Source organism: Volvox carteri (assembly GCF_000143455.1).
Source record: "Volvox carteri f. nagariensis unplaced genomic scaffold VOLCAscaffold_111, whole genome shotgun sequence".
NCBI lineage: Eukaryota > Viridiplantae > Chlorophyta > Chlorophyceae > Chlamydomonadales > Volvocaceae > Volvox > Volvox carteri.
Genome location: NW_003307654.1, coordinates 116,198 through 142,434, shown reverse-complemented (window position 1 = coordinate 142,434; position 26,237 = coordinate 116,198). Strand labels below are relative to the sequence as shown.

At 58.8% G+C, this 26,237-nt stretch overlaps 3 protein-coding genes across 3 annotated transcripts; 1 reads left to right on the top strand and 2 right to left on the bottom strand.

Annotated features, from left to right (window-relative positions):
- Positions 1-232: 232 nt before the first annotated feature.
- Positions 233-11,672, top strand: VOLCADRAFT_108389 (uncharacterized protein; the record flags this gene model as incomplete). Its single annotated transcript, XM_002958911.1, has 15 exons — positions 233-697; positions 2,146-2,424; positions 2,804-3,119; positions 3,582-3,662; positions 4,958-5,039; positions 5,121-5,187; positions 5,463-5,525; positions 6,239-6,422; positions 7,550-7,656; positions 7,714-8,142; positions 8,614-8,650; positions 8,693-8,901; positions 9,363-9,414; positions 11,010-11,208; positions 11,651-11,672. Exons 2-15 carry the CDS (start codon positions 2,281-2,283, stop codon positions 11,670-11,672), a joined length of 1,992 nt encoding a protein of 663 aa, XP_002958957.1. The 5' UTR covers positions 233-697; positions 2,146-2,280.
- Positions 11,673-13,261: 1,589 nt separating this feature from the next.
- VOLCADRAFT_100277 (uncharacterized protein) lies at positions 13,262-15,643 on the bottom strand (the record flags this gene model as incomplete). Its single annotated transcript, XM_002958900.1, has 4 exons — positions 13,262-15,214; positions 15,322-15,326; positions 15,371-15,411; positions 15,537-15,643. 4 exons carry the CDS (start codon positions 15,641-15,643, stop codon positions 13,262-13,264), a joined length of 2,106 nt encoding a protein of 701 aa, XP_002958946.1.
- A 3,158-nt stretch (positions 15,644-18,801) lies between these two features.
- On the bottom strand, positions 18,802-26,110 carry VOLCADRAFT_108388 (uncharacterized protein; the record flags this gene model as incomplete). Its single annotated transcript, XM_002958899.1, has 11 exons — positions 18,802-18,879; positions 18,957-19,119; positions 20,457-20,683; positions 20,941-21,213; positions 21,537-22,667; positions 23,118-23,199; positions 23,534-23,643; positions 24,238-24,294; positions 24,931-24,960; positions 25,161-25,422; positions 25,926-26,110. 11 exons carry the CDS (start codon positions 26,108-26,110, stop codon positions 18,802-18,804), a joined length of 2,598 nt encoding a protein of 865 aa, XP_002958945.1.
- Positions 26,111-26,237: the final 127 nt, after the last annotated feature.

The following is a 26,237-nucleotide window of genomic DNA, read 5'->3' as shown; positions in this document are numbered from 1 at the left end:
CGCTCCCTAAGTAACATGGGCTCGAACACCATCGCTATCACAACCACCACCATCACCACAATAATTCCAAACACCTTCCCTTGGGCGTGCGGGGCCTACTTATTTTTGTCGGTTAGCCCCTTCCATGTTCTGTCGGCTTCACTTAATTGAAAAGTGACGCTTGGCTTGAACTCCTGCCTTTCCATGGAGGCTAGGCCCCCGCATGCTATACCCCGGCCCGCCCCAAAAGCAGCTGCTATCACTGCGGTCAGAGGCGCTCTCCCGTGGTGTCTTCACCGCCTCCACGGGAAACCACGCCCTGGCGGTGCTCTACGCCTGTGCCGCGCTCTCTTCCGAAGCTGCAGCTACATCCTCCGGCGCAACTTTAGTGTCAACAATAGCCGCGGCTGCAGGTGATGGCGACGTGTTGGCTACAGCGGGCGCTTCTACGACTCGTCAGCCACTGGCTGCAGCAGTGGCGGTGGCTGCGGGTGCTGGGACAAAACAGCAGCCGCTGCCACCCCAGCTGCCGGAGCCGCAGCCGCTCCAGCACCGCCAGCAGTCCGTACTCCAAGGAGAGCAACCCACAGCCGCCGCTGCCAGTGATGCTGCTGCTGGTAGTGGTGCTGCCGGTGGTAGCGGCGGTGCTGGAGTGAATAAGAGGCTATGGCTACTGAGACCGCAGCTGTACGTCCCGACTACAGCATCGCTGTTTAAGGTGCGTGGTCTTGCCCTGTCTGTAATTCCTAATCAAAAGCTCCTTAGGCTGTGGGTGTCCTGGGTCGAATCCACGCAGCACACTAGACCCATGGGTGTGAGGTGCCGCACACAAACATGCTGCATGCAGTCGCTCCGGGCAGCTTTTCAAGATACAGGTCGTCTGCTGAGGAGTCTGCTCGGCAAGCCGGCTTGAAGTATGTATGCCGTGACCAGCACAATCCCTGGCGCCCTCCACGTGCCCTCGTGTTGTTCATTTACGCACTATCTGTTCAGCTTGTCAGGCGAGACTAGACTGTCACTATGGACCCGCGGACACAGTGTCACAGTGTTGCCCTCCGTAACTGTCAGGTAACGATGCCGAATCGCCGGGATGGGACATAATAGGGAGCGGCAGGTTATAATGGGGGTGAGGGGAGACTAGACGAGGAGCAACCACCACTACTATGGCAGCCCGCTACCATCCCTGGCCCAAGCTGGATTGAGCCCGGCAGAAATCGGGGTGCAAGGTCTGCGTGCAGGTAGCCCCAACGAGCAGGTAGCGGCGATAGCCCTAGCAGCGGATGCTGCCCCCAGGCCATGAGAGAGGATGGCTGGTCGACAGGTCCAGCCCACCGGCGGCACCTCTCCCGAGTCCTCCTGTTTTTAAGTGGTGGCTGCAGCTGACTAGGAGGCAGAGGACCCCCTACTTCCACATTATTCTCATGATCATCACCATCGTCCTGCTCTTGCACTCCATCCACGTCCACTTCAAAGCTTCATGCACGCAGCCATGGGAAGCTGTGAAGTGGGACGTGCGGCGGTCTGCTGGTTGCACAGGGCCAGAGCCCTCTTTCGGCTTTGGAAAAACTGGAGGAAACCCCAAGACTCTGAACATTATCTATCTTTCATATGCTAAACGCATAACAAAGTTAGGGTATTCAAGTCCAAGTAGATGCCGCGTCCTTCACTCGCCCTCGTCATTCGGTGTGTCCCCGTTCGCACCCTCCTCTGCTGTGGCCAGCTGGCTGCCTCTGTGCCCCACCCCACAGCGGCGGACTCCCTACCATGCCACCCCCTGCTCCGCCTAGCAGGTAGCAGGGGACCCATGTCGCGACCCTCGCCAGCCGTAGTACGGTCTACTGTCGTAGCCAGTACGTTTTCTGTACAAATTCCAAAGCACAATCCTAAAATGTGCTTTGGAATCCTCTCATAAAGGTCTAATATTCAATCACGGGAAATTTTCTGGACAACAATACCTTTCCCCCCTCTGGGAAATAGGAGCTGCGGAAGCGCGTTAAGAAAGGGAACATCCATCTCTTCACATGATTCTGCATAAGGCATATACAAATAATGTGTGGCGCGGCATTGCACCACGGGCATTAGTTGCCAGATCCAAACCTGTTTGGGGCCTTGGATTGGGCTCGTCATTGAGGAAGCGTCGTGTGGGGCCTTTCGTGTGCCCCGCAGATCCGCAAGTTGAAGTCGCTGGGTGCAGAGCTTCACCTGTACGGCACCGATTGCCTGGAGTCCGAACTCGCGGCACGCGCCGCCGCCACGGCCGCCGGGGCCGTGTACATCAGTCCATATAATGACCCGTGGGTCATGGCGGGCCAGGGCACTATTGGCCTGGAGCTGCTAGCGGCGCGGCGGCGAGGACATCTGGATGTCGTGCTGGTGCCGGTGGGCGGTGGCGGACTAATCGGCGGCGTGGCCTCGGTACTCAAGGCGGCGGATCCGAGCATCCAAGTGGGTTATAATAGAGTCGGTTAATGGCAGTTGGTAGTTGGGTGGTTGTAGATGTTCACCCTGTGTTGTAAGATCCCGCTGATGGCTTGCCGCCCACGCATGCGTTCATGAAGATGGTTTCCACTTTTGAGGACATGAGGAACAGCTGCCGGTGGCGGCTGCCGGAGGAGTTATTTGTGGGGGGGGGAGGGAGAGGAGCGCCTTTAGCCGTCCGGAGGGTGCTTCCGGGGGCCCTGGGTGCGTGCCAAGGAGCAAGCCTTGGATGCGGCTGAAGCCACGGCTTACTTTTTTGAGATGCAGAAACGCGGACTGGGTAATAAGCTATACCTCACCTACACAATCCAGCAGCCATGAAGTCATGCCGGTGATCGGCCTGCAGGTGATTGGCTGCCAGCCCGCGGCCTCGGATGTCATGGCGCGATCCGTGGCCGCCGGCAGGATCGTACCTGAGGTTGAAGTCAAAAACGGTGGTGACGATGCTGACGGAGGCGAAAGCGGGTGGTCAACTCTTTCCGACGCCACCGCTGGCGGCGTGGAGTACGGCAGTATCACCCTGCAGCCGTGCATGGACTGTGTGGATGAGTGGGTGACAGTCAGCGAGGCGGAGATTGCGGATGCGCTGATCGGGTTGCTCGAGGAGCAAAGCAAGCTCGTCGAGGGTACGCCGGGCGGAAGCGGGATCATGTGGGTGACGGGTGGGTTAGGTGGTCGCGGGTGCGGTGGTTTACGGGGGAACCGCCACCGAGCGGTCCGCCACCCGGCGACGCGTCGATAATCACCAGGTATATCCGTTGGGGCCTTATGAAAGGTTGGGTTGGAGTAGGAAATGACGCGAATGTCATGGCGAGAATACGGAATAAATAACGGCGACCCTAGCAACTTTGTTACTTAGGTTGGAATAAATTGAGACCCGCCCTAAATGAAAAAAAAACACTGGGCGAGAGGCCCGACCTTCTCGCCAACCGGGGGAGGGAACGATCGGCCACAAGGGCCCCTCGTTCGGGCATACGATTGGTAGAAGATACTGGTAAGATGTCTGAGTTCCTGGTTAAGTGAATGGCCCGGGTGTGAGGTGGTGTTGGAAATGTTTCTCCTTGCCGTTGTATGGGGTTTTGGAGCTCAAACTACGGTTGCACCCTGCGTGTTTTGGGATGCAGGAGCTGCCGCCTGCGCGCTTGCGGTGTTCAAGCGCCTGGCGCCACGGCTGGCAGGCAAGACCGTGGTGTTGGTGTGCTGTGGTGGGAACATCTCGCTGCCCACGTTGCGGCGAGCTATGGACATGGCGCGGCCACCAGAAGCGCCGGCAGCAACAGCAACAGTGGATATGCGGACTACAGCGGGAGCAGCGGCGGCAGCCGAACAGTGAATTCGTTGATAGGAATAGCAATGGAAATATAAGACTCAGTTAGCACATTTAGTTCGTACTGAGGGGTTCATCCTGCTGACGGTGGCGGGAAGGTGTTCCCTGGAGCCGCCCTGCTGCTGGCCACACAGTACTGTATCACAGGTACCGTCTAACGTACCAAGGCTGGTCGTACGGTACATAAAGGTTGGGCATATTGGGCTTCATAATTTTTGGCGCGGATGGGAGCATGTGAATCCACCTGCCACCAGCCGGTTGATCAAATTAACAGAAATGACAGTGGGTGTGGGCGTTGTTGTGGGTATAGGCGTTTGCCGTAGCGGGGATCGTAGTGACTGGCTGAAATCGTGTCTGGTTTAGGGAGTAGCAACCACGTTCCTGTCAGCTGCATGCGCTTGTCATTAAAAGAGTTGACAAGCGTTGACTCGAGTCGCACGCAGTGTTGCGCGTAGCTTATGCAAAGGCAGCCGGGCCATAGAAATCAAATCATGAACCGCTTATAGAGAGGAACGGGAGGAGAGGTCTTACAGCTAACACTGCGCCAGCACCGGGAGCTTGTTAATCGTGTCGGGGTCGACGGGGAGTCTACGTTTTCAGCTACCGTGGCAACTAAGCCCAGCCCGAATCAAATGAAGATATGATAGCGAGTTAATTTGTTGGCTTTTTGGTGTGGTATCCTGCTTTCCTTGGCCTAGACCTCAGGAGGAATGCGTTAATCGACGGACGTTAGGATCCAGTCGGTTAATCCCGTACGCTGTCTGCCAACTCGAGATTTACTGTGGATGTGCTGTCGCGATATGCTTGCTCTGTTGGGCATAGGAATAAAATGAAATGTGGTGATGGCCGGCCTTTACCGCAGCTGTGGTGTTGTTCAACACGACAGGCTCTGTGAACAGCTATGCAACGACACGTAGAATTCCGAAAACCTCTTCAGCCCCAGGGAGGAAATAAATCTAAAGCGGCTGTCTTATTTCACCATGTACAGTTGTGTGCCGGTTGCGCTTGCAAGGCTCGCAGAAGAAACACGCTGTCCTGTCTGTTTCGGTGAGGCGAGAACGCGAGGTTTATCGCTGACTTGTATACTTGCGCAATAGTTGAAGAAGATGCGTCGTATGACTGCAATTTGGTCGCACTGCATGAGACCTTGACATTTCCCCGGGTCGTATCCAGGCATTCTGAAGGAAACCGTCACGTCTACTGTCTGCCTTCATCGCTTTTGCGCGGCGTGCATTGATAAGTGCCTGGCCGGAAGGTGGGTTGCGCGCTCACCTTGCCCAATTGTCTTGTCCTGCGTTGTGCTCCACATCCATGATTCTGAACGCCGCCTCCGCAGGCCCCCACAACACAAGGACTGCCCCGTTTGCCGCGCCAACCTGCACAGCAGACGCTCCCTGCGTCCGGTACGGTAGGCAGGACCTCTCACCTTGGCGACAGCTGCACACGGGGAGCTTGCTTGCTTGTTTGCCTAGCTTTACTGGGTGTTTCCAGTTGGGATGCCAAGTGACCCTACTGTTGAATTCCACACAGGTAGCTCTGTTCCTTAATCTTCGCAAGCTTTGCTCAGGTTTCCAACGCTGCTCACTATTAGCCTGCGGATCACCCTCCACCTCCTCATTTATATGCAATTAAGAGGGCAAGCACCGGCGCCTTCCCACTCACCCCCTTCCCCATGTAGGACCCGAATTTTGACCGTCTCCTTCGTGCTCTGTACGGCGATGTGGTCGTGTACGGACAGCAGGTGCGCTTTCCAGTTCAGCTCTGTGGCTCGCGTCATGCTGCTGGGAGGACACCCAGTGCCTGTTCCCTGCTTGTATGTTTCTTTGATGGGATGGTGCCAAAAAGGCCGTGTGTTAGGCCTTCCAACTAAATCTAAACATGGCACTTCGTCCATACACCGTCCGATTAAAGGGTTGGCCTACACGTAAGGGACGAGGAGCTCGGGGGCGCGCACCCAGACATACCCCGGCGCTGGCGCTGCTGAGCCCTTCACCCGGAGGCAGGATAACGACGACGAGGGGCACTGTGTGCATTTGTAGCACGCAGTCCGGACAGCCGGAAACAGCCGGAAATGGACCGAACCGAACAGCTGAACCCGATCTGAAACGGACTGAAACGATTCGCGCAGATAGCAAGGCTGGGCTTTGCTGGGCCGCGCCGGGCTGGGCTGGGCTGTCGCCTCCTTCCAGGCGGCTACCAATCCGTTCCGGAACCCGACGAACTCTCCCTCGAACTCTCTCCGGGAAATCCGGTGCTCCATCCCCCTTCCTCCGTCCCAATGCTCCCCGCTTCCCCTTCCCGCCCGTCCCTCTCTCGCCCCGGCAGCAGTTGGTGCTTTGGGCGTGTGTCGGCAGTTGACCCTTTGCAGCTTCTGCTGCATCCTTCATGCGACTCAACCCCCCCCCTTCAACGCTCTCCCCCCTCCTCCTCTCCCCTTGGCGTTGCGTTGTTCAGGAGGACTCCCTGGTGGCCGCACACAACCGGGCGGTGGCCCAAGCGGCCAGGGAGGCCCAGACAGCCCAGCTGAGCAGGGCGCAGAGCGAGGCGGCGGGGGCGGCGGCAGCGACAGCGGCGACGGCGGCTTGCCCGGTGAAGCCTGTGCAGCAGGGCACGAGCCAACAGAGCAGTGAACGGGCGGGTGAGGACCTGACTACTGAACAATCGGACCCTCGAGGGAACTTGCGAACCCCAACACTGTAGGGCTCCATTGTACCGGGGTGGTCATCAAGGGCACCCCGTTCGTCCCCCCGGGTGGTAGGGAGAATGGATGGACGGATGGATGAGTGGTTGGATGGGGAGTCATTGAAGGGGGGTCGCAACGCATCGGGGTCGGGAAGGGTACTACGTGTTCGCGGGTGGCAAGGTAAGCATCTCATGTTTGGCTGTAGCCTGACCAGCTTAAATCGGTTCGTATCCATGTATAGAACCGTTAGTGGGGACCACCGCGGTAGCACGGGGGGGTTGTACCCGTCTTTACGAGGAGCAGCACATGTTGAGTGCCGCAACCTAGGTTCCTAGGTGATGGAACTAAGGTAAATTTCCGCCTAGGTCTCCAAAACCGCCGCGCAGCATTGCGAGCTGCCGCGCGTGGGGGCTGGGGTTGGGTGGGTGGACGAGAGTGGTTCCGGCAGCCATTTCCGAATTCATGAACGTCCGTATCGTATTGGGTTACGTGGCGGGAAATCCCGCGCGCTGCAGGTAACGGCACCAGGCCCATCCACACTGCTTGCCCCGACATGACCCGGCCCGGCAGTGCCGAGGCCCACAACGGTAATGTCACGACCGAGTGTCCGGCTGGCGGTGTTCCAGCTCTTGCTGCCGGCGGCTCTGCTACTGCTACTGCTGCTGCTGCTGCTACACGACCAGCAGCGGCTGTAGGAGCAGCAGCAGCAGCTGCGACCGTGAACAAGCGCCTGCGGGTCGAGTGCAGCCATGATGATGGTATGGGAGCTCCCGAGTCGGGGATGGCCCGGGTATGGCACCCGGTGGACATTGCACGTCATATCTCACACAGACAGACACACAGACAGACACATACACAGGGCTCAGTTATGTTACAAACACAGATGCCACACAGGCGCATACCGGTACCGCCAGAGCCGCAAGGCCTCGCGTTGCTTCTGTCTTAGTTGACCTGGCCCCCTACAGGCAACCCCATCACCTCTTCGGCGTCTTGGGCAATAAGAATCCTTATCCGGGTTGGGTCTTCCTCCTTTTTTAACCCTTTCTCCCCTCCTTAACCCTCCCCTTTCCGGGCATCCGCAGCCGCCACCCCTGTTGCCAAGCGCCACCACCACCGCCATCACCACTACGACGACGGGCACAAGCAGTACGACATTCCCCCTGACAACAGGGGAGCAGCAGCACCGACGGTGACGGTGCCATTATCGTCACCGCCCTCCCCATCGCTGTCTCCGCGACCACCGCAGTCCCGTAGTCCCCACGGCACGCGGATGAGGGCTGGCGGGACAGCAGTACCTGTGGCCATGTTGAAAGCACCGCCGTCATCGCCGTCGCCATCATCACCACCCGCCCATCTCACCCACCATCCCCGGAGAGGACCGCGTTCTGCCGGTGCGGCAGCTGTGCAGCAAGTTGAGCCAAATGCTGCAACGGCAGCAGCAGCGATGGATGTGGCGACGAGGCCGGCGGCGCCTCACGGGCCGCTGGCGGTTCCGGCGGCGCGGTCGGCTTCGGAGCTGTCCTTTCGCCACCCGGGTATGGTAGTGGTACGGCTGCAGCCAGCGGATCCGACCGGCGGCGGCGGCGGCCCGCCAGGGACTAGAGCGCCGCTGCCAGCCCTGGAGAAGCCTTTCTTACTGTGCCCGTCTAAATGGACTGTGGGACACATCGCACAGGTTAGCTCCTTCTGGTTGAGGGGCTGTGAGTTGGGAGTTTCGGTGGGGTGTGGAGCTTCCGGACGTATAGTTCGTGGGGATCTGGGTCGTAGGGCGGGGAGGGGCGGGCGGGCAGGTGTAGGCGGGGAGGGGTGGGCAGGGAGGTTACTGGAGCACCGGACGGGGATGAGGTGGGGTATGTTGTGGAGCTGGCCGGTTGGGTCGTAGGGGTGCGGGGTACCAGTCGTGAGGTCAGGACTCCAGCTCCTGAGGGCGTGTCCCGTCTCCTGTGTCCCGCTTCATCTCCCTCCTGCTCCACCAACCCCGCTTATGTCGGCCTTACCCCCGCAACCTTTTTACCACCCGTTAACCTGCCGCGGCCGTGCAAAACGTTTGCTTTCCTTTATATCTCAATGTTATGTATAGCCCTTTTTATCTGTATGTGGTGAACTCGCACATCCCCTAAGCCCTGACCCTGACCTCCCGCTGCAGCTTCTTAGCCAGTGGATACAGCAGCCGGGGGACGTCGGTCCGTCCACCATGCCGGCTTTCCCCGCTGCCACTGCCGCAGCCACCGCCGCCACCGCACGCATCCCGTCCGCCGCCCTCCGGCTGGTCCCCGCCCCCGGGCAGCTGCGTGGGGCCCGCCGGCCTCTGCGCAGCTGCACCTCCCTGGGCGCACTGGCAGCGGAACTGCCGCAGATCTGGGAGGAGGGCGGCGGTGGGGGCAGTCGGAGAGGAGCTGCGAGCCGCGGAGCAGGAGGCGGCAACCCGCCGCTGGTGAGCTGGTTTGAAACAGATGGACAGCGGATGAAGGGGGAAAAACAGGGCAGTGCGAGGAGGGGAAAGTGTGTGTGAGAGCGGCCTTTCGGGAAGGGGTAAAACGGGAAGTTCTGCCCCGCCTCACCGTCTCCGCTACCCCACATCAGCCGGGTTAGGACCCACCTAAACCCAGCTCGCCGGGTGTTCGTTTGTCCCCCGCCGCTTAACCCCCTGGCATGGAAGATTGTATTGCGTAATATCGTTAAACAATACAAAAGCTCTGCAGCCCAGGAGGAGAGTACGCGGCTGCGGAGGGCGGTACCGGGGATAGCGGTGCTAGGGTAGCGCTTTCCTAGGGAGAGGTACGTAGGATGGGGGGAGACCGTGTCCACAGGACTTGGACTTGGACCGCCGATGGGATCCGAGCTGTCTTCACCCGACGTCCCCTCCTCGCCGCCGTCCCCTCCTCTCCTGCCCAGCTGGTTCGGTTTCCTCGACAGGCCTCTCCGCCTGTGTGTTTCCTTCCTTCTCGTCAGTAAAGGTCGACACATGATGAACAATTCACCGACTTTCCGATACACGATATCGCCGATGACATCAAGCGTCCTCCCGGCTCATCAGACTCACTTCTTTGGGGGACTCCGAAGCCGTTTATTTTGCTGCTTAAGATGGTGGAATTAGGAATGGTTGAGAAGTGTGCTTCGAAGTGTGTGTGCTTCAAAGGGAGCACCACCCTTCCCTGGACCTGCGCCATACCCTCATGCACGTAGCCGTGTATGAGGATGGATGTGTTTGCTGTGCAAGTGCATGGAGTTGATGGACTGTTGCGATGCTTCCGCTGCCTGTACAGGTATTTTTGTACTCATTGGAGCTATCATCAACATGATCGCTATCGTCATCGTCGTCAGCATCATCGTCATTTGGTCATCCTTGTGATAGCGCTGCAGCGCTAAGTTGTCGTTACAGCGCTACAGAAATCAGCTTTTGGGCTTTCACTTGGATCCCCAGGTGCACCTGGATCCGCCTTGCCGCGGGGTTGTGGTCCAAGATGTTCCAACACCTTCCGGGTTGGCTGTGTCGAGTCAGAAGTTGGGGACTCACAATACAGACGGAACAAAATGGAGAGGAGTTTGGAGGGCAGCACCAAACCACAAGCGAGTGACAGCTCAGCCGAGCAAGAGTCCCACTGCGATGCGGAAGAGACCCCAGGTTATGTTCGTTATCTGGTGGTTGCTGGTCTGCAAGATCACGGATGGCCATGAAGCTAAGGAGGCTAAGGAGGCCATCACCAACCTCTAGCTCTGCCGATGCTCAATGAGGGTTTCCCCCAAGGAGCGCCAGCGCTGCCCACCCAGTGCTGCCCACCCATCCGGGAATCGACCTGCCTTCCCAGGCATCGGTGTAGGCACAGTGTTGGTGATGTTTCTGAGGAATGATGGATTGAGTAAAGGATGATGCTGTGTGACTGCGTACCACTGGTTTTTCACTCCACAACCGCTTCTGCCGGTTATCGAGAACTGATGCAGCCCCTTACTAGGTGCAGTCAGCCCACCACCACCACCACCACCACCACTAAGGACCCACACGTGCGTAAATCGCAAGCATGTGGCCATCTATGTTTTTGCCAGTCTAGGAGAGCCGTCCCCTGCTGTCGTAGCTACCGTACCTTCGTAACGTGTGGAGGAGTTCTGTGCGCGGACTTCGGTGCACACCGAGGACCCAACTGTTCAGCAGTTGTGCAAACCAAAACAATACATTACAAATGATGCCCGGCACCTGAGGTCCATTGGCCTTTGGCAGTTGGAAAATACGCACAATCCGGAGGCACGAGACAACTATACCAGCCGCTGGTCGCTGGAAATCCAGTGCTGCATTTTCAGACTTCGTTCCGACACCCCCTCCTCCAATGAATGCCAAACACTGCACACGTCCTCATCACGTCATAGCACGTTCCCGCCTCCTCTGGAGAAGAGCCGAGACTGGACGCAGCCTGGAATAAGAACATCGCGTCTCTTTTATAAATCCGCGTCTTTTTTATAAATCCCTACCCACCCGATGAGGTAGACACCACCCCGCGCGCATGAGGTTGCGCACTAGCAGTTGCGCACACCTCCCGACTGTTCCAGGCTCCCAGCCAGACCCGCCCAGCACCTGTGTCCTCATGATCGTCACTCATTGGCTCCGTAACCTGCCTGGACTGCGTGCGAGCCAGGCAGCAATCGCGTGTCTGAACCCGACGAACCAGGAGACAGGGGCAAAGTACCAGAAGCAACAAATATTTCCGTTTATTCAGCAACCCGTCCTTATAACACGCAACGAGCCCACGTGAGTGAGTGCACCTCGGCACATTCCAGTGCAGCATTAGGGCTGTCGTCGTTGTGTAGCTTGAAGGGGCCGTAAAGGGGAGATAGGCCCAATGGCCGCTGCCAGTAATCGCATTCTATAACGACTGTACAAAAAAAGTACAGAAAGCAGCAACGGGAAGGAAGCCAGTGCAGCGGTTCCCAGTCTTCCGGAGTTCGCTGTGTTGCGGGGTGCTGATCAGGTAGATGGACAACAAGCACTAACCGTCCGCGTGCCAAAATGCGCAAAAAGCCGGTTTCCCCCCCCCAAAAAAACAGGCAGCATCGCGCACACGCGCGCACATCCATCACATTGCAGTGCATCGAAACTATCGAAAAAGCGTATTCATTCAGTGGTGATGTACGCCAGGATGATTATCAAGTTGCAACGGTGACAACTCTATTCGCGGCTTCCCGCCGCACAGCACCGCCGTCAGCCACAATTAAACCACTGCCGCGCCTTTATACCGGTCCTGCCGTAATGTGCATATGCGCACTGGCTCCGCGATATTCAGTAGCGAAAGGATTAAATTTCAAAGGCCTGGTTGGTGTGGGCGTGCGGTCCGGTCCTCCCCGCAATCCGCCTATCCCAGAGTGCTGTGGCACGTTCGATACCACCGCAGGTACTCCACCACGGCGTTAGTATTACCGTACTAGCTGTGTCCAGTGGCGCTGGGGGGACGAAGCCCCATGCACAGCCGTACACTCACGCATGCAGAGCGGGTACACATACCTTGAAGCTTTTGGCTATTCCTGCACCACTGCCTGCGATAACTCGTCCAAAATTCCCACAAGGAGTAGCACAAATCGCATCCCGTCTTCTTTCACGCAAAAAGTTGATTCACACATGGACATTCAGGCCGTGAGCGTGTCCCGTGGTGTCCCCTGTCCCGTGGTTCGGTCCCATCTTCCTTCTCCCCAGTGAACACCCCCCCTAAACTGGAAGTACTTGGCACTAGGCAAGGGCCCTTCCGCAAAGGTCCGCTCCCCCCTTGTGAGGCCTGCTGCGCGGACGTATTGCTGCCATACGGCGTCTGGCCTTGCAAACCTACTTACTCCCCACCATGCGGCTATGGGACGTGTCAAACGGCAATACGCCGCTTACACAAAGACAACAGCCACTTGTTCCATTTCTTCGTAGTGATATACGGAATCATATATTGTGCACACGCTCATTATGCCTCCTCTCCTTTATGCTTTTCTCTCCTACCGCGCAATCCTGCCCTATACCTGCCTAGGGCCAACTGTACGTGTCCGTCTGTCTGTCTGTCTGTCCGTCCGTCCGCCAAAAAAGACAGATTTAACTACGAATGCATGTGCATGCACAAACGTATATAATATATGCCTTGAATTACTCTATGCATGTGAAGCAATATCATGCAGGAGACCAGGAGCTCGCAGATTCCAATTGCACCACCGCTTGACCCATCTTCAACTGATGGCTCCACCGTATCACCATAAGATCGCCCGCATCCGCCGTACACCGTACGGTGCCTTTAAGACCGCTGCATCTCTTTATCTCTCTCTCTCTCTCTCTTCTAAGCCTCCGCTATTCCTTCCTTCCTGGCTGCTGCTGCTGCTGACGATGATGATCAGCACGTATCATCGCGTAGTACCATACTCGCGCCCTCCGCATCTTGCACACCGCATTTTCACTCGGCTTCTGATTTGAACTAGCTAGCTAAAAGTAGCTATCATCATCATCATCGGGTATGTTACCCTCCTAACATATCCACCCGCAGTGGTGTATTACATTCACTGCACCCGTTTCCCCATTCGCACCCGTAATCCGTAAACGTGAAGTTAACAGCCAAGCCCTCGACCGCGAGATCCCCCACCTCGCACGATGGAGGCGAACGCCAGCCAAGCCAGCTGCAACAAAGGGCCCACACCGGCCCCCGCGCCCTGTCCAGCGTCCTATCCGGCGCTGCAGCTTCCCACTTCCCGAGCAAGTTCCCGGAGCATCACTTTGTTGTATTCGTGCTGCACTGCACAGCTTCGGGCCTTCTTCCACTCCACCCGCCACACCTCGTCCTCTACACCTTCCCCCCTACCAGCACCCGTCGCCAATACATCACGAAGCGGCCTAGACACCGGGCGGCCGGCGCCGGGTCGTCGTCCGTCCCGACATCGCCGCCCGCGGCCGCAGCCGCCGCGGTGGAGGCGCCGCTATCGCCGCTGCCCTCCTGGGCCCCCCCCTCGTCCTCCACAATGGGGAAAAAGGCGCCTCGAGGGGACTTGCTGGTTGGGGGTGGGAGGTCGGCAGTGCCGCCAGCAGCCCGAGTCAGCAGTAGCTTGGTGGCGGCGCCTCCGTCCGCGTCCGCCAGCAGCCGCCGACTCAGCTCCTCAGCCGTCAGCACCCGACCCGGGCGAGAGCCAGGAGAGCGCTTCACCTCCGATGCGCGTATCGTACAGGAGATGAGTCGCAGCGCCTGAGGCTCCGGAACCACCTGAGCAGCCACCCGCTCCTGCTGTGGTTGCTGTTGCGGTTGTTGGGCTGTGGCTGTAGCTGGTCGCTCCAAGAAGGGGAAGAGGGGCTGGGCGGAGGGGACGGATTTGTCCGGAGAGGAGTCGGCACCGGTGCCACGGGTTTTGCTGCCGCCACTGCGGGCGCCGAAGGAGAAGCGCCCAGACGCTAGCGGCACCGGCACCGGTGGTGACGGCGGCGGCGGCGGCGGTGGCGGCCTGGCGGCCGCAGCCGCATGGTGATCGGCGGCGGTAGCGGCACCTCGCAACTCCGTCGGCACCGGCAGCGGCGAGCCGGAGGGGGCGGCTGCGGCTGACGGGCGCCCTGATCCGTCGGCTGTAGCAAGTAAATTTGTGTGACTGGCGGCGCCGGCAGCGGCTACAGCAGCCAACTTCCTTGCGGCCATGGCGGCTAGCAGACGCCGCCTGCTGCCGTCGCTATCGCTGCTGCCGCGGGGTTCCTGGCCGCTGTCGCTACACGATTTGAGGGTGGACATCAAGCTGGAGGGCAGTGGGGAGGAGGACGACAGCGCACCGGGTCTCGGCGGGGCGCCTCCACCACTGCCGCCGCCGCGTTGCCCGAGCGCGAGTTGCCTCTGGGCTAGGCTGTAGCTGCAATCAGGAATGGCGGTCGTAGACCGCCGCAGCCTGCCAAGGCCGGCCCCGCGGGCCCCGTCGTCACCGCTGCTACCACCAGTAGCCTGAGCAGCAGCAGCTGCGGCTGTAGCGTCAACCCGACTCAGTTGCGACGAGCTGACAGAGGCTCTCAAGTGGGTGGCCTCCCTGCCGCCGCCACCGCTGCCTCCGAGAGTGCAGTCCGTGAGAACCCCGGGGTGCTGCTGCCGTGGCCCCGCCGCCATCGCCGCCGCCGCCTCCAAGCCCCGAGTCCTGCCGCCGCCATGTAGACCGGGTGGCGCGAGACCATCGTGCACTGTACCCGTTATCTGCAGCACCCTACTTGCCATCGTGTGGAGGCCCGGCGGGGTGCAGGTCTGAGCAAGCGACTCAAAAGTTGCCTGGGCGGCGAGGACGGGGGCTTCATGGTTGCCCCCACCATCGCCGCCGCCAACCTCAACGTCGTCATAAGTGGGCTCGTCCGGCTCAGCGGGATTGTTGCTTCCGGGCCATTGCGCCGGCCCAGGCGGGCTGCTCATGCTCAAACTGAAGCTGAGACAGAGTTGGTCATCGCATAAGGAGGAAGAAGCCGACGGCTGAGTGGGGCAGCTGCCGTGCAGAGTGCCGCCGCAGCCGCTGTTGCCACTGGCGGCAGATGCGGCTGCTGCCGTGGCCGCGGCCGCGGCAGTAGCAGCTGCGCTGGGGTTTTCACAGCGGATAGAATTAGCGGCCACAAGTGTCATGCTAGGGCTGGAAGGAACCATACCGGAAGTCGCCGCAAGGCAGCAGCGGGAGGTGCTGCTGGGGCGCCCGAACAGCAGCTGCAAAGCGCTGGAGTTGTTCCGATGTGGGTCATCGGTGGCCACTGCCGCCGCGCCCGGCGAGCCCAGGACGGATTGCGGGTCGGGCTGTGAGGAGGAGGACAGGGGGGAGGATGCAAATGCGCTAGGGAGGGTGCATGAAGTTGCGGTGCTACTCCCCGCGTCGCCCAACGAGGAGGTGGTACTTGACCTACTACGCCTGCGAGGACGGGAAAGCGGTCAACGGATTTGGTTTCAACCTACCGTAGGCTGTAGTCAGGTAGACTAAATTGCGATTGTACCCGCTTAGGCACAATGCTGCAGGTGTGTATGAGAATGGAGCAGGGGCAGGCAATGGACCATGTGTGGAGCCGTGGTCTGGATGACTCCAACCCTATTTGCGCTTGCCTGGATTGGTTAGCTAGCTCACCAGGCGGATGGACAACCAGTTCGAATAACAAGGATGCTGCGCTCCTCGGAAGCGAACTTCAATGTAACCAGGTTGTCCAGGTCCTCGTTTCTGCAGGCATCCTCCATCAATATACCCAGTACAGTATATCCTATGGGCTGCTTCTTCGATTGCAAGCCGCTGAACAAATCTCCTCTTTATGGAAAGGCTTTGCTTCGAGCAAAGCTTCGTCTTGCAGGACCCGCACAAGATAACATCCACCGCACCGTCTAGGAAAGCCCGGGCATGGATATTGGAAGAGACGGATTAGAATAATACATTAGGCTTGATATAAAAACTTCTTTCGAGCACAGGATATGCACATAGACAGTCGATTTGTTGTCAGGGTTTACTACTGTAGATTAATACCTTCGCAGGAAACATCATTTTATCAGCAAGATCTTCAACAAGCGCACTGCAGCATCACTATGAGCGCCGAACATTCATCATCAAGGTGTACTGCTCATTAAGCAGCCCCTCGCAGAAATGTGAGCGGTCGTACTCTGCCGAATAAACGGTTCGTACATCGTCCAAAAAAGCCAGGAGCGAATTTTGCCGCGCGGATGCGCGCGTGCGATTCGCAAAATGCGCCTGTATAAGTGTATATGAATTTTCGTGGAGAAAGGACGAGGTGCGCCAGCGCGTTGCGCAGGTGGGCATGTTGGCCACAGCCGCACGCGGCATGCAGGCTGGACTATTGCGTGGCTGCATTGCAGTAACTGAAAGCACCGAAAGCCTACGTCGTAGCTTGCAAGACTGGGCTCGTGAAACTGCCGCGGGAAGAGGAAGCGTCTGACGAAGAGGCAGTTGTGTGCAAGCAAACGGTCGCGTTTTTGGTAGTGCAACGTATACAGCACCTTGTTCAGAGTAAAGTCAAATTACAAAGTTGCGCAAAGTATAACATACATAAACTTAATTAAGCATTAGCTCCTGCTACGAGTCTATTGCCATTGCCATTTCTGTTACAGATATTGGCTGTGCTCTTACGGCCTGATCGATGAAAAGGCCGCACGTGCTGAACAACAAAAACAAGATACAGAAAACCTGCAACACGCGCTATTTATGCAAAAGACGATCCTGAGGACACGGATCGCCGGCCTCAAGTCGTACCACTTAAAACGGCCGTAAGGCCCTACGCCTTAGCTAACCCGGCTCAAGCTTCGCATAGCCCGCATAAGAACAGATAAGACGTTTAGAGCCTTGTCGGTGACATGGACGCCGCTGTTGGCTTGGAACAGCTATTTGCTGTGCATAGGGACGTGCCCGCGTTAGCCGTGTTGCAACAGCTCAGGATGGATTTCAGCCAGCAACAGCCTCAAGAGCTGCTGCACAACCACCGGGAATGTCTTCAGTTGGGCACGTGTAGTTTTGGTCGGCGGGGTCGAGCATCGTACGCATTGCGCACAGAAACCAAGGTGCAGCGTCTCTGTAACATCGCCAACATATCCGGTACGCGGTGGCAGGCTTGCCGAGCACGAAATGAAGGGGGGTCGCATCTCACCATTCAACTAAGCATGCATGTGCTCGGTTGAATGCTCGGTAGCATGCGAGTTTACCTATCAGGATGTTTGTTTGCATATATCCCTCCAAGCGAGAGGGCTTGGACCTATGCTGATGTTCGTTACAAGAAGTGAACTGAAATCTGATGCTACACGTCATGTATACGCGTTGCTTAGCTTGCAACGAGACGCGCCCACGATGAAAGCTTCAGCTACGCTCACAATACATTATACTGCCACACTATTCTCTCCAGTTCTACCACATTATATTTCACCGACGTACTTAGGCACCTTCCACATCACCATGCGTGCTTTGGAAACGCGGGCAGCTGCTTCACAAGGGCCCCCATATTTCGCCATTCTCCTGAGTTTCATGAGTAGGTCGTACAGTAAGTCATCCCTTGCTCCTCGACATTCCACAGTACCAATATCATGAAAAACATGGCAGGACGACAAATGTGTCAAAATGGGGGCATTTCCATACATTCCTGGAATTTTTTGCAGGACTTCCAGGAATGTATGGAAATGCCCCCATTTTGAGCTAGCGAACCATGGCAAGAAGCCTCCTTACTACCTAACAGTTGTATTGTGACATTCTGTGTCCCGGTTGTAAATTAAAAAGATGCTTGCTACCTGAAATGATGCATGAGCTTATTGCACCCTCACTTCTGTTTTTTTCGCAACCTGCGCCCTGCAAGAGGATGTGGACTGAGATGTCGTGAAGGAAGCGCTGTACTTCTCCTCTTTTGCACTTCAAGCTCTAAAAATGTACATGCTTGTACAAAACGGCGCGAAATCTTGTCAAGGAGGAGCAGCTTGATGATGAGGGATCACAATCATACTAAGCTCTATGCACACCCGCTGGCCCGGCCTGGTGCTTAGAGCTAGAAGCCATAAACCGATTGAAAGAAATCAAAGTTATTCATCCTTCCATTTACTTGATGGCGCTCGATGTTTTCATTTCAATGTACATTTTAAAAGCTGCAAATTTTAATTTGCGCAGCATCCTACGTGTTTGCCGCTTCGCAGGTACCACGTGACATTTGTCATGCGTCCATGTGGCCATCGAGGTTGGCTCGTACCACATAACATAAATTACCAGAAATTACTGAGCTGATAAAACCGGCAACTGAAGCATGTAGAGTGATCACTTTCCTTTCACAAATTATAATAGCTAATATCAATATAAAATGGTATGGATTTAAATACCTTCTGAAACCTAACAAATCAACTTTACACGAAGCCATGACGAAATGCCAGCAGGGAATTATTCTCTCACTAAATGCATCCTTGTAACCTATATGAAATTTGTATGGTACGTACGCACCGACGCGCATGTATCGAGTCACCGTCCATACCTTGCTATCCAAGGCCGCTTCTTCCCTGCCTTATAGAATGGTAACGCTGGTGGCTTGAAAACCCCAACATTAGCGTGAAGTCAGCGACCTTCCCTTTGGCTACTCCGTAGCATCCAACACCGGGCATGTACTTGGCACGGGACACCCTGCAAATAAGCGTCTGCCATAGCCGTGTCGTGCTGAGTACGCAACGTCTGCAGCTGCTTTAGCGACTGTACGGCGCTAGCACCTGGGACTAAGCATAACTCTCGTAAGGAACAACTCACATTACAACCAGCTGCGAGGAAGCTGCCATGGCCTGCTCTGCCCCAGCACCGCACGGTACCCCAGCCAAGATGACTTGACAGCAGTGGGCCAGGATGTGCGTAGAGGGACTACACGCGGGCCCTCTTAACCTTCCAGAAGTAAAGAACCGGATCGCGAAGCGCCCGGCCGGCTGCTCGCACACAGAGCCGCAGCAAGAAGGACCTGGGTGCACGGAGCCGGGGGAGGAGGGGTTCCCGCCATAAGCCAATCAGGCTACCATGGGGCCGGGGGGGGCCCACCAGGTTGAACTTCCACACCACCTCCCAACAGTCGATGGGAACGCCCACCGCCACCACCACAATTACAGGGGAGCGGAAGGTGGTCGTCTGCTGCGAGTATGGATATGGATACGGAGGCGCTATCTGCGCCGCCGTTGACACACATCCGTTCGAAAGGAGGGGGCTGTGGGTGGGTGGGGAGAAGTTGAGAGTATGTGGAAGCATGCGGACCTAACTAAGCATAGCGATGGCGGGTTCTGAAAAGGAAAAATATTATACTTGCTGCGGGCTCCATCAGCTGCGCAGAATGGGAAGGGTTCATCCATATGAGTTGGGTTACATGGACATCTCAGTATGAACTGGGCAAATTGCAGATCAGCAGCGAAACCAAATGCGGTTCGCGGCTGTCGTGGCCCCGTGTACCGGCAGTCAGGAAAGAACGCAGGAACAGAAACCGAAACAGGAGCGGCTGCGTGTCATATAAGCTTGCTTGCAAGAGGTGGGAGCTACGATATTCCTGGACCTCCAAGGACCACAACAAAGTGGCAAAAGATGGCTTCCAAAAAGCTCCACGCCAAATGCCAAGTGCCAAAACCTTGACTAGTAATACACAGGAGAGGGCGCGCACTCGCGCGCATGTCTTCCTTCCGAGCCTACCCCCAGTGCTGCCATCGATACACAGCTCCGAAACCCAAAATCTGAGGCCCTGGGGACTCATCCACCCCACCCCCCCGCACACACACACACTGCGCCTGCCAGGGGATGCCACAGTCACCCTGCCTTCCCTACCCCCAACTCCACCCCTTACATAGCCCTTACCTAGCAGGCCCGATCACCGGCACGACCAACGCAATGCCATGAATGCCACACACACACACACGCTCTGGAAGCAACAGCTTTAGATACAAACGAATTCCCTTCAACGAAGCCCATCGAGAGCCTCATTTGCGACGATGGCCAAGTCCACCCTAAGCCAACCCAGCAGACCTAGACACCTCCTAGCCAGGGGCCCTGCAGAACTCAATCGCAACAGCCGTTAGAGAGCACTCCCGGTCTCCCGACCAGCTCAGCTGCCCGCTGCAGTCCCCGCCGCAGGACGGCACTGGTGGGGTCCGCGGCCGGGGGGAGCGGCGGGAAGCAGCTGGGGAGCATGGAGGGGTTGCAGCTGCGGCGGGGGTGCAGGGTCACAGCGGCCCTGCAGACAGACAGACAGACAGACAGACGACGTGAGACCGGAAGGTGGCGGTGACGACCACAACGACCGTAACAGCGGCGGCGGCGGCGGCGGCGACGGCGGCAGTGCAGGTCATGGCGGGTCAACCGGGAATCGTCAAAGGGCAGCACACCGGTGATGTTGGGGACAGCATTGAAGGGATGCAAGATCGTAAGATGTGACGGATGCGGACGGGGCCAGTGCCGCTCATTTGCACCTTGGCCGCAGCGCACCGGCTGGGTCGCGCCCTCGTAAGCATCCTCCCCTCCATAATGTGCCGTACCGTACGCACACGTATACGCACGTACCTGTAAAAGGCAAAGTGCAGCAGCAGCCGGCGCGTAAGGCAGTCCTCGAACACGGGCGCCCAGACAGCAAAAGCAGGGGGGGAAGTCGAGGAGGCCGCGGTGACGCTGCCGGGATAGGACGAAGCGGTAACCGCGGCGGAGGGGCTGGATCCAGTACGTGGCGACGCGGCCGCCAGCTGTTCCGCCATTTCGCGCCCCAGCTGCAAAAACGTGTCGTCCAGCAGCATCTGGCGCACAACCCAGCCGAGTCATTTCAGCGGAAGGGGACATTTGAGCGCGGGGGCCGCCCCGTAAGGCGAAGGTCGGTGGTCGTTGGTAGGACGGCAGACCGCTGTCAGTCAGAGAGAGTCGATTCGGGGAGCGGAACTCCACATGCCCCCCGGAGCTGCGCGCCCAACACCCCCCGCCAGGTCCCACCCCGCACCGCTCCGCCCTCCCACCCGCAGAGTCCTCCGCCCCCTCCTCTACACACACACACACACACCTGCAGCTGCTGTAGCACCTGGGGTTGCGGGTCCGCCTGCCCCACCAGCGCGCACAGGGCTTGTGCGGGACATGAGAGGGCCATGGCGGTGAGGGAGCCGTAGCGACCAGGGTCCACCGGGCTCGCGGGGCCGGCACCGGCACCGGCACCGGTAGCGGCGGTGGTGGTGGCGGTGGCGGTAGAGAGGGCGGTCCTAGGGTTTGCTGCTGGCTGCGTGAGGACTTGCCAGGGGGGGGCCGCGAGGCACAGCAGCGGGAATCCCCGCTCACTACCCTGCGAGGGAGGGGGGAGGGAGGGAGGGGGGAGGGAGGGACACATATGAAAGAATCAAGGAAACAACTTCTGGCGTCCAAGGCACCAAGGAGGGAGAGGGAGAGGGAAAGGGTATGGCTTGTTGAAAACTCTTAAGTGTCCCAAAGTGGTTTGGGGGCTGTTTGTGCCCATGGTTGCATGGATTCGGTAGGAGTGCTCGGCACCACATGTACGGCGCCTCTCCCCGTCCCTCTCCCCTCACCTCTGCCCGCTCTTAGCAGCGCTTCGACACCCCGCACCGCACCCAGCTGAATCCCCTCCAGCCAAGCCAACCCCCCTCCCACCTGCAGCTGTCCAAACTCCGGCCCCATATCCGAGTCCAGCACCAGCAGCAGCAGCCGCCGGGTGCCCGCCAGCAGCTCCCCGGGGGACAACAGACCGTCAGCGGCCGAGGCAATAGCCGCACCCGTAGCACTGCCGCCGCCCGCAGGGCTGTCGACACCTGCATGTGGCCGAGGAGGCTGCTTCAGGGGTGCGGGCCCTGGAGCCGGGCCGCCGGGGACCAGGGCCTCGCTCGGGGCCTCAGGCTGGTGGTGGGGCTGGGACTGGGGCTGGGGCGGCGCGAGCTGCTGGAACTGGTGGCTGTGGCGGGAGCGGTGTGCGGGGTGCGCAGGCGGACAGAGCAGTAGCTGTCGCAAGGGGAAGGTAGCGGCCCGCGCCACCGGCCCCATCGCCTCCGTGGCCACTTGCCCAGGGCCACCTGCAGCTTCCTCGGCTCCTGTACATCGCTGTACGGCATGTACAGCACTGACGGCATCGGCCTTGGCCCCGGCGGAGCTTTGCGTAAGCAGCGGAGCGGGCGCAGCGTCCGCCGAAATGTACAGCAGCACGAACTGGTCGCCGGCAGCGGCCTGCTCCAGCCCCGCCGTCACAGCCAGCAACGCGGACAGCAGATGCTGGGCGGTGGGGCGGTGCAGCAGCTGCCGGTGCGGGTTGCGGCCGGCGGGGGCCCCGGGCGCGGGGGCCGATGAACACCGGCTGCTGGGACCCGATAAGGGCTGTTGCTGCTGCTGCTGCTGGTGCTGACTAACTGAGGCAGCTTCAGCTGCTACAGCCTGCGAGGCTTCGTCAATCCCAGCGCCTCCATCCCCCGGGCCCTCCGCTGGCGGCTGTGGCGGCGACGGCGGCTGTGCGAAGCCGTCCTCAGCCGGCGGCACCAGCTGGGACGTGGGGGATGGCAGCCCGGGGGACACCACCGCCACGCCGGGGTTGTCACTGGAGGGGGGAAGCCCCTGCTGCTGCTGCTGGTGGTGGTGGTGGTGGTCGGGGTAGCCCCGGGCTCCCGCCACCTCCGTGACAAACCCCCCTCCTTGCCGAGGGGGATCCTCTCCCCGGTGCTGTTGCTCCTGCTCCTGCTGCCACTCCAGCGCCTGGGACATCCTGTAGAGCTCCAGGGGCAGCTCAGCCACCTTGACCTGGGGGGGGGAAGGAGGGGGGGCGGGAGCTGTTGGGGTGAAACCGTGTGATGATGTCAGATGCAAGCAGCAAGGAAACCGACGCAACCATACACGTCAAAAATACTCGAGTGCTGTAGAAGTTTCCAAAGCGATGAGGGGGTAATTGCCCGGTACCGGGGGGGTGGGGTTGGGGTTGGGGTCGAAGCCCGTGGTGGCGGTGGTGGTCGGGGGGGGAGAGAGAGCGGAGGCGCGAAAGACGGGAAGTGACGTGGCGTGAGGTGTAGAGATTAAAAGCGGAGATATGTGCCCCAAGGTGAGCTCCGAAACACCTCCACGGCAGCAGCGGGAGTGTGTGTGTGGGGGGGGGGGCTGAGGCGTGCTGAGGAGCAGCGGAACTACTAAAGACAAACAGGGGGGTGCTTCACCCGGAAAACTTCATGCCCATGAGGACTGCCGTAACAGCCGTACCTGCCGTGGACGGTACGACACCAGGATTGCCTCGGCCAGCCTCGGCCGATGCGGTGCACAGGTCGCCGCGGGGTCGTTGGACCTGAATGTGGGGAGAGGTGGGCGGGGAGGTGACTGTTGGGGGAGCTAGTGGCAAGAGGGCAGGAGCAGGAGGGGGCGTGTACACACGCGAGCGAGTCTGCGGGCGGGATGCATGACGGCTAGGACCACCCGGGAATGGCTCCCGGCCGGGGCCCGGCCACCAGAGCTCCACACGGCCCCCAGCTCGCCCTCCTCTTCACCCCGCACCTTGCATCTGCACCTGCACGTTATGACCCGTGAGTAGCCCCTCTCGCTCGCTCCCACACGCGACACACACACATAACGGGGGGTCGCATTCCCCCCTCCCTCCCCCCCCACCCACCCTTACACCTCACCTGCACCTCAAGGGAGGTGTGTACGACACCTCCAGGCTGCCCGGGCTCCTAGGCAGTGGCATTGCGAACTGGTCCGCAGCCATCAGCGAGGATACCTCGTTCACCACCAACTGGGTGTGTGTGTGTGGGGGGGGGTGTGCAGGGAGGGGGATATGGGGCCACTTTTGAGGATTATACCCACACGCCCATACACATACACGTACACGTACACAGCCACCTCTACCGGCAAGGAGAATAGCAAGGACGTCAACCAACCCAAGGTTTGAGGGGGTTGCAGGACCTGGCTGGCTCTTCCTTTGCGCCACATAGCATAGCCGCAGCTCGTCGGCGTGAGGAACGGAGTTGTGGAGCCCGGGTGGGTACCAAGAAGATGACACACACACATACACACACACCTCTTCCCATCCATCCTCCTCCTCCTCCCCACTCCCCTTTCCCGCAGCATCTATCTTCTCCTGGAGTACCCGTCTGGGTATCTGAGTATCCACTAGCCGGTGGTTCGTCTTAACCCCCCTCCCTTCCCTCCCCCTGGCCGCCTGACTCGGCCGTACACTCACCATAGTCCCCCTCCTCCCCGCTTACCACCCTCCTCCCCGCTTACCACCCTCCTCCCCGCTTACCACCCTCCTCCCAGCCATACACACACACACAGTGCCATACACAGCGGGTCTCCCCCCTTGCACTCGTCCGCCTGCCATCCCCACCTGCCACTCCTGGGCCTCCGGCGAGGAGTACTGCAATATGTACGAACTTACGGAAGCCTTTGCGGTACACGGTGAGGAAGTCAGAGGGAAAAAGACCACCACCACCACCGCCACCATCACCACCCGGTCAACGGTGCGTATGTAGCCGGGGAGGGGGGGGGGGAGGGGGTGCAGGGGGGGGGGAGAGGGGGAAAGAGGATATGCCGGGGGAGGTCAGGGAGAGGGACTCGGTCAAGCGCATTGCGAACCCGGTCACCAGACCCGGTAGGGCCCTCCCCGGGGGAGCCCCACCCAGCAAACCCCCAACGGGATGGAAAACACCACAGGGTCAGGCCCTGATTGGGCTCCGCCATCCTTACTTAAAGTTTAACCACAAACCTAGCCTGGTGGCCTAGCCTGGTTAGAAACATGATACACAAGCGCCACTAAACATTTCCTGTGGTCGTTCTGGCCGAACCATTCTTCCCCCCCGTGGCTGGGCGGTTTGAGAGGGTGTGTGTGTATGTGTGTGTGTGTTGCAGGACAGACAACCCTCCCCCGGGTGTCTCACCTAATGCGTGGGCTTCCGTACCAAGTCATTACCCACCACCACCACCACCATCAGCAGCAGCACCACCACCAGCTCCCTCTTACACACACACTCTCACGGGACGTAGCGCCCCTCCTCTCCCCCTCCCCCTCCCCCTGCCACACCTGCAGCTCCTGCAGCAGCTGCATGGCCTCCTGCGGGGCGGTGTGGTGGTGTCAGGCGTAGGGGTTGTCGTTGTGGGCATGCAGGGGTGGGGTGGGGTGGGTGGGGTGGGGCTATAACAGGGGGCCGAGATCCGGATCCTGGCAGTCAGCACCACCCAGTCAGCACTATCCAGCGGCCCCCACGACAAGCCGCCACGAAAACCCTTTCCCCGGCACACGGTGTGCCGTACCTCCCGGCGGTTAAGGAAGAGGCACACTACCACGAACCGCGCATAGAAGCGCATCTGCCGGGCCGCCGCTGCGGGGTCGGGGGCGGCCCCCGCGGCGGTGGTGAAGTACTGGCGGGTGTGTACGGCATCGTAGAAAGTGTAGCTCTCCAGCAGCGCTCCCGTGTCGCCGGATCGCAGATAGTAGTTGTAGTACAGCTGGCCAATTTTATTGGCGATGGCGCCCAGGTCTGAGCGCTGAAGGCCCGTCTCGAGTAGGGCAGCTCTGGCGGGCAGAGTTGGAAGAAAAGGGCGGGCAGGGGAGAGAAAGCATGAAAAAGTCGGGACAGGGGAGTGATAAAGATGATGCAGCACAGGGCATCATGATGCAGCTTACTCGTTGTGGCTTCCGTGTTGTGTAGGGATGGTACAGGATAGGGGAGGTGAAGCGGCGCCTAAGTTTCGTGGTGATCTTTGGCGACAACGAGTTGCAAGTAAAGGGATTTCCTTTCATGTATGATGCAATGAAGTTGCTATGTGTACCGGACCTCACGTCCGTGCCCACGCATAGCCATAGCTGACATGTGAAACACCAGCGGAAGCTTTGGGACCCTCAGCTACCACACATGCGAAATTACGACAAGCCGCAAGATAAGAAAAACAGTGAGTCGACGACCTCTCCCAAAGCTATTGAGCCCTACTGAGTCGCGGCGTCCACGCTCGTCCAGCTGGCTCATAAACCCTTTTCATAAAGCATGTCGCTCAGTGACATCTTACAGCCGTGCTTACCTGTTGCCAAGCTGAAATTGCCACAGGCGTGAAAATGAGTCGAACGCCTTGTGAAACAACGATTGTGCGGCGGGCCACGAATAGTCCCCACGTGTTTGCAGTTCCCGGAGTTTCACGAAGCGTTTATTCGCTCTTTCAAGAAGTACTTGAAATTGCTGCCTTGCGATCTGAGAATGCCTGTCCATTTCTCCGGCGGCGACAGGTAGACGCTCAACTCGAATTTTGGGCTCAATACATCTTAAAATAACTCGTAGATCGTCATGGAAAGCATAGAATACGATTTATATGTATTATACTACCACGATGTCCTTC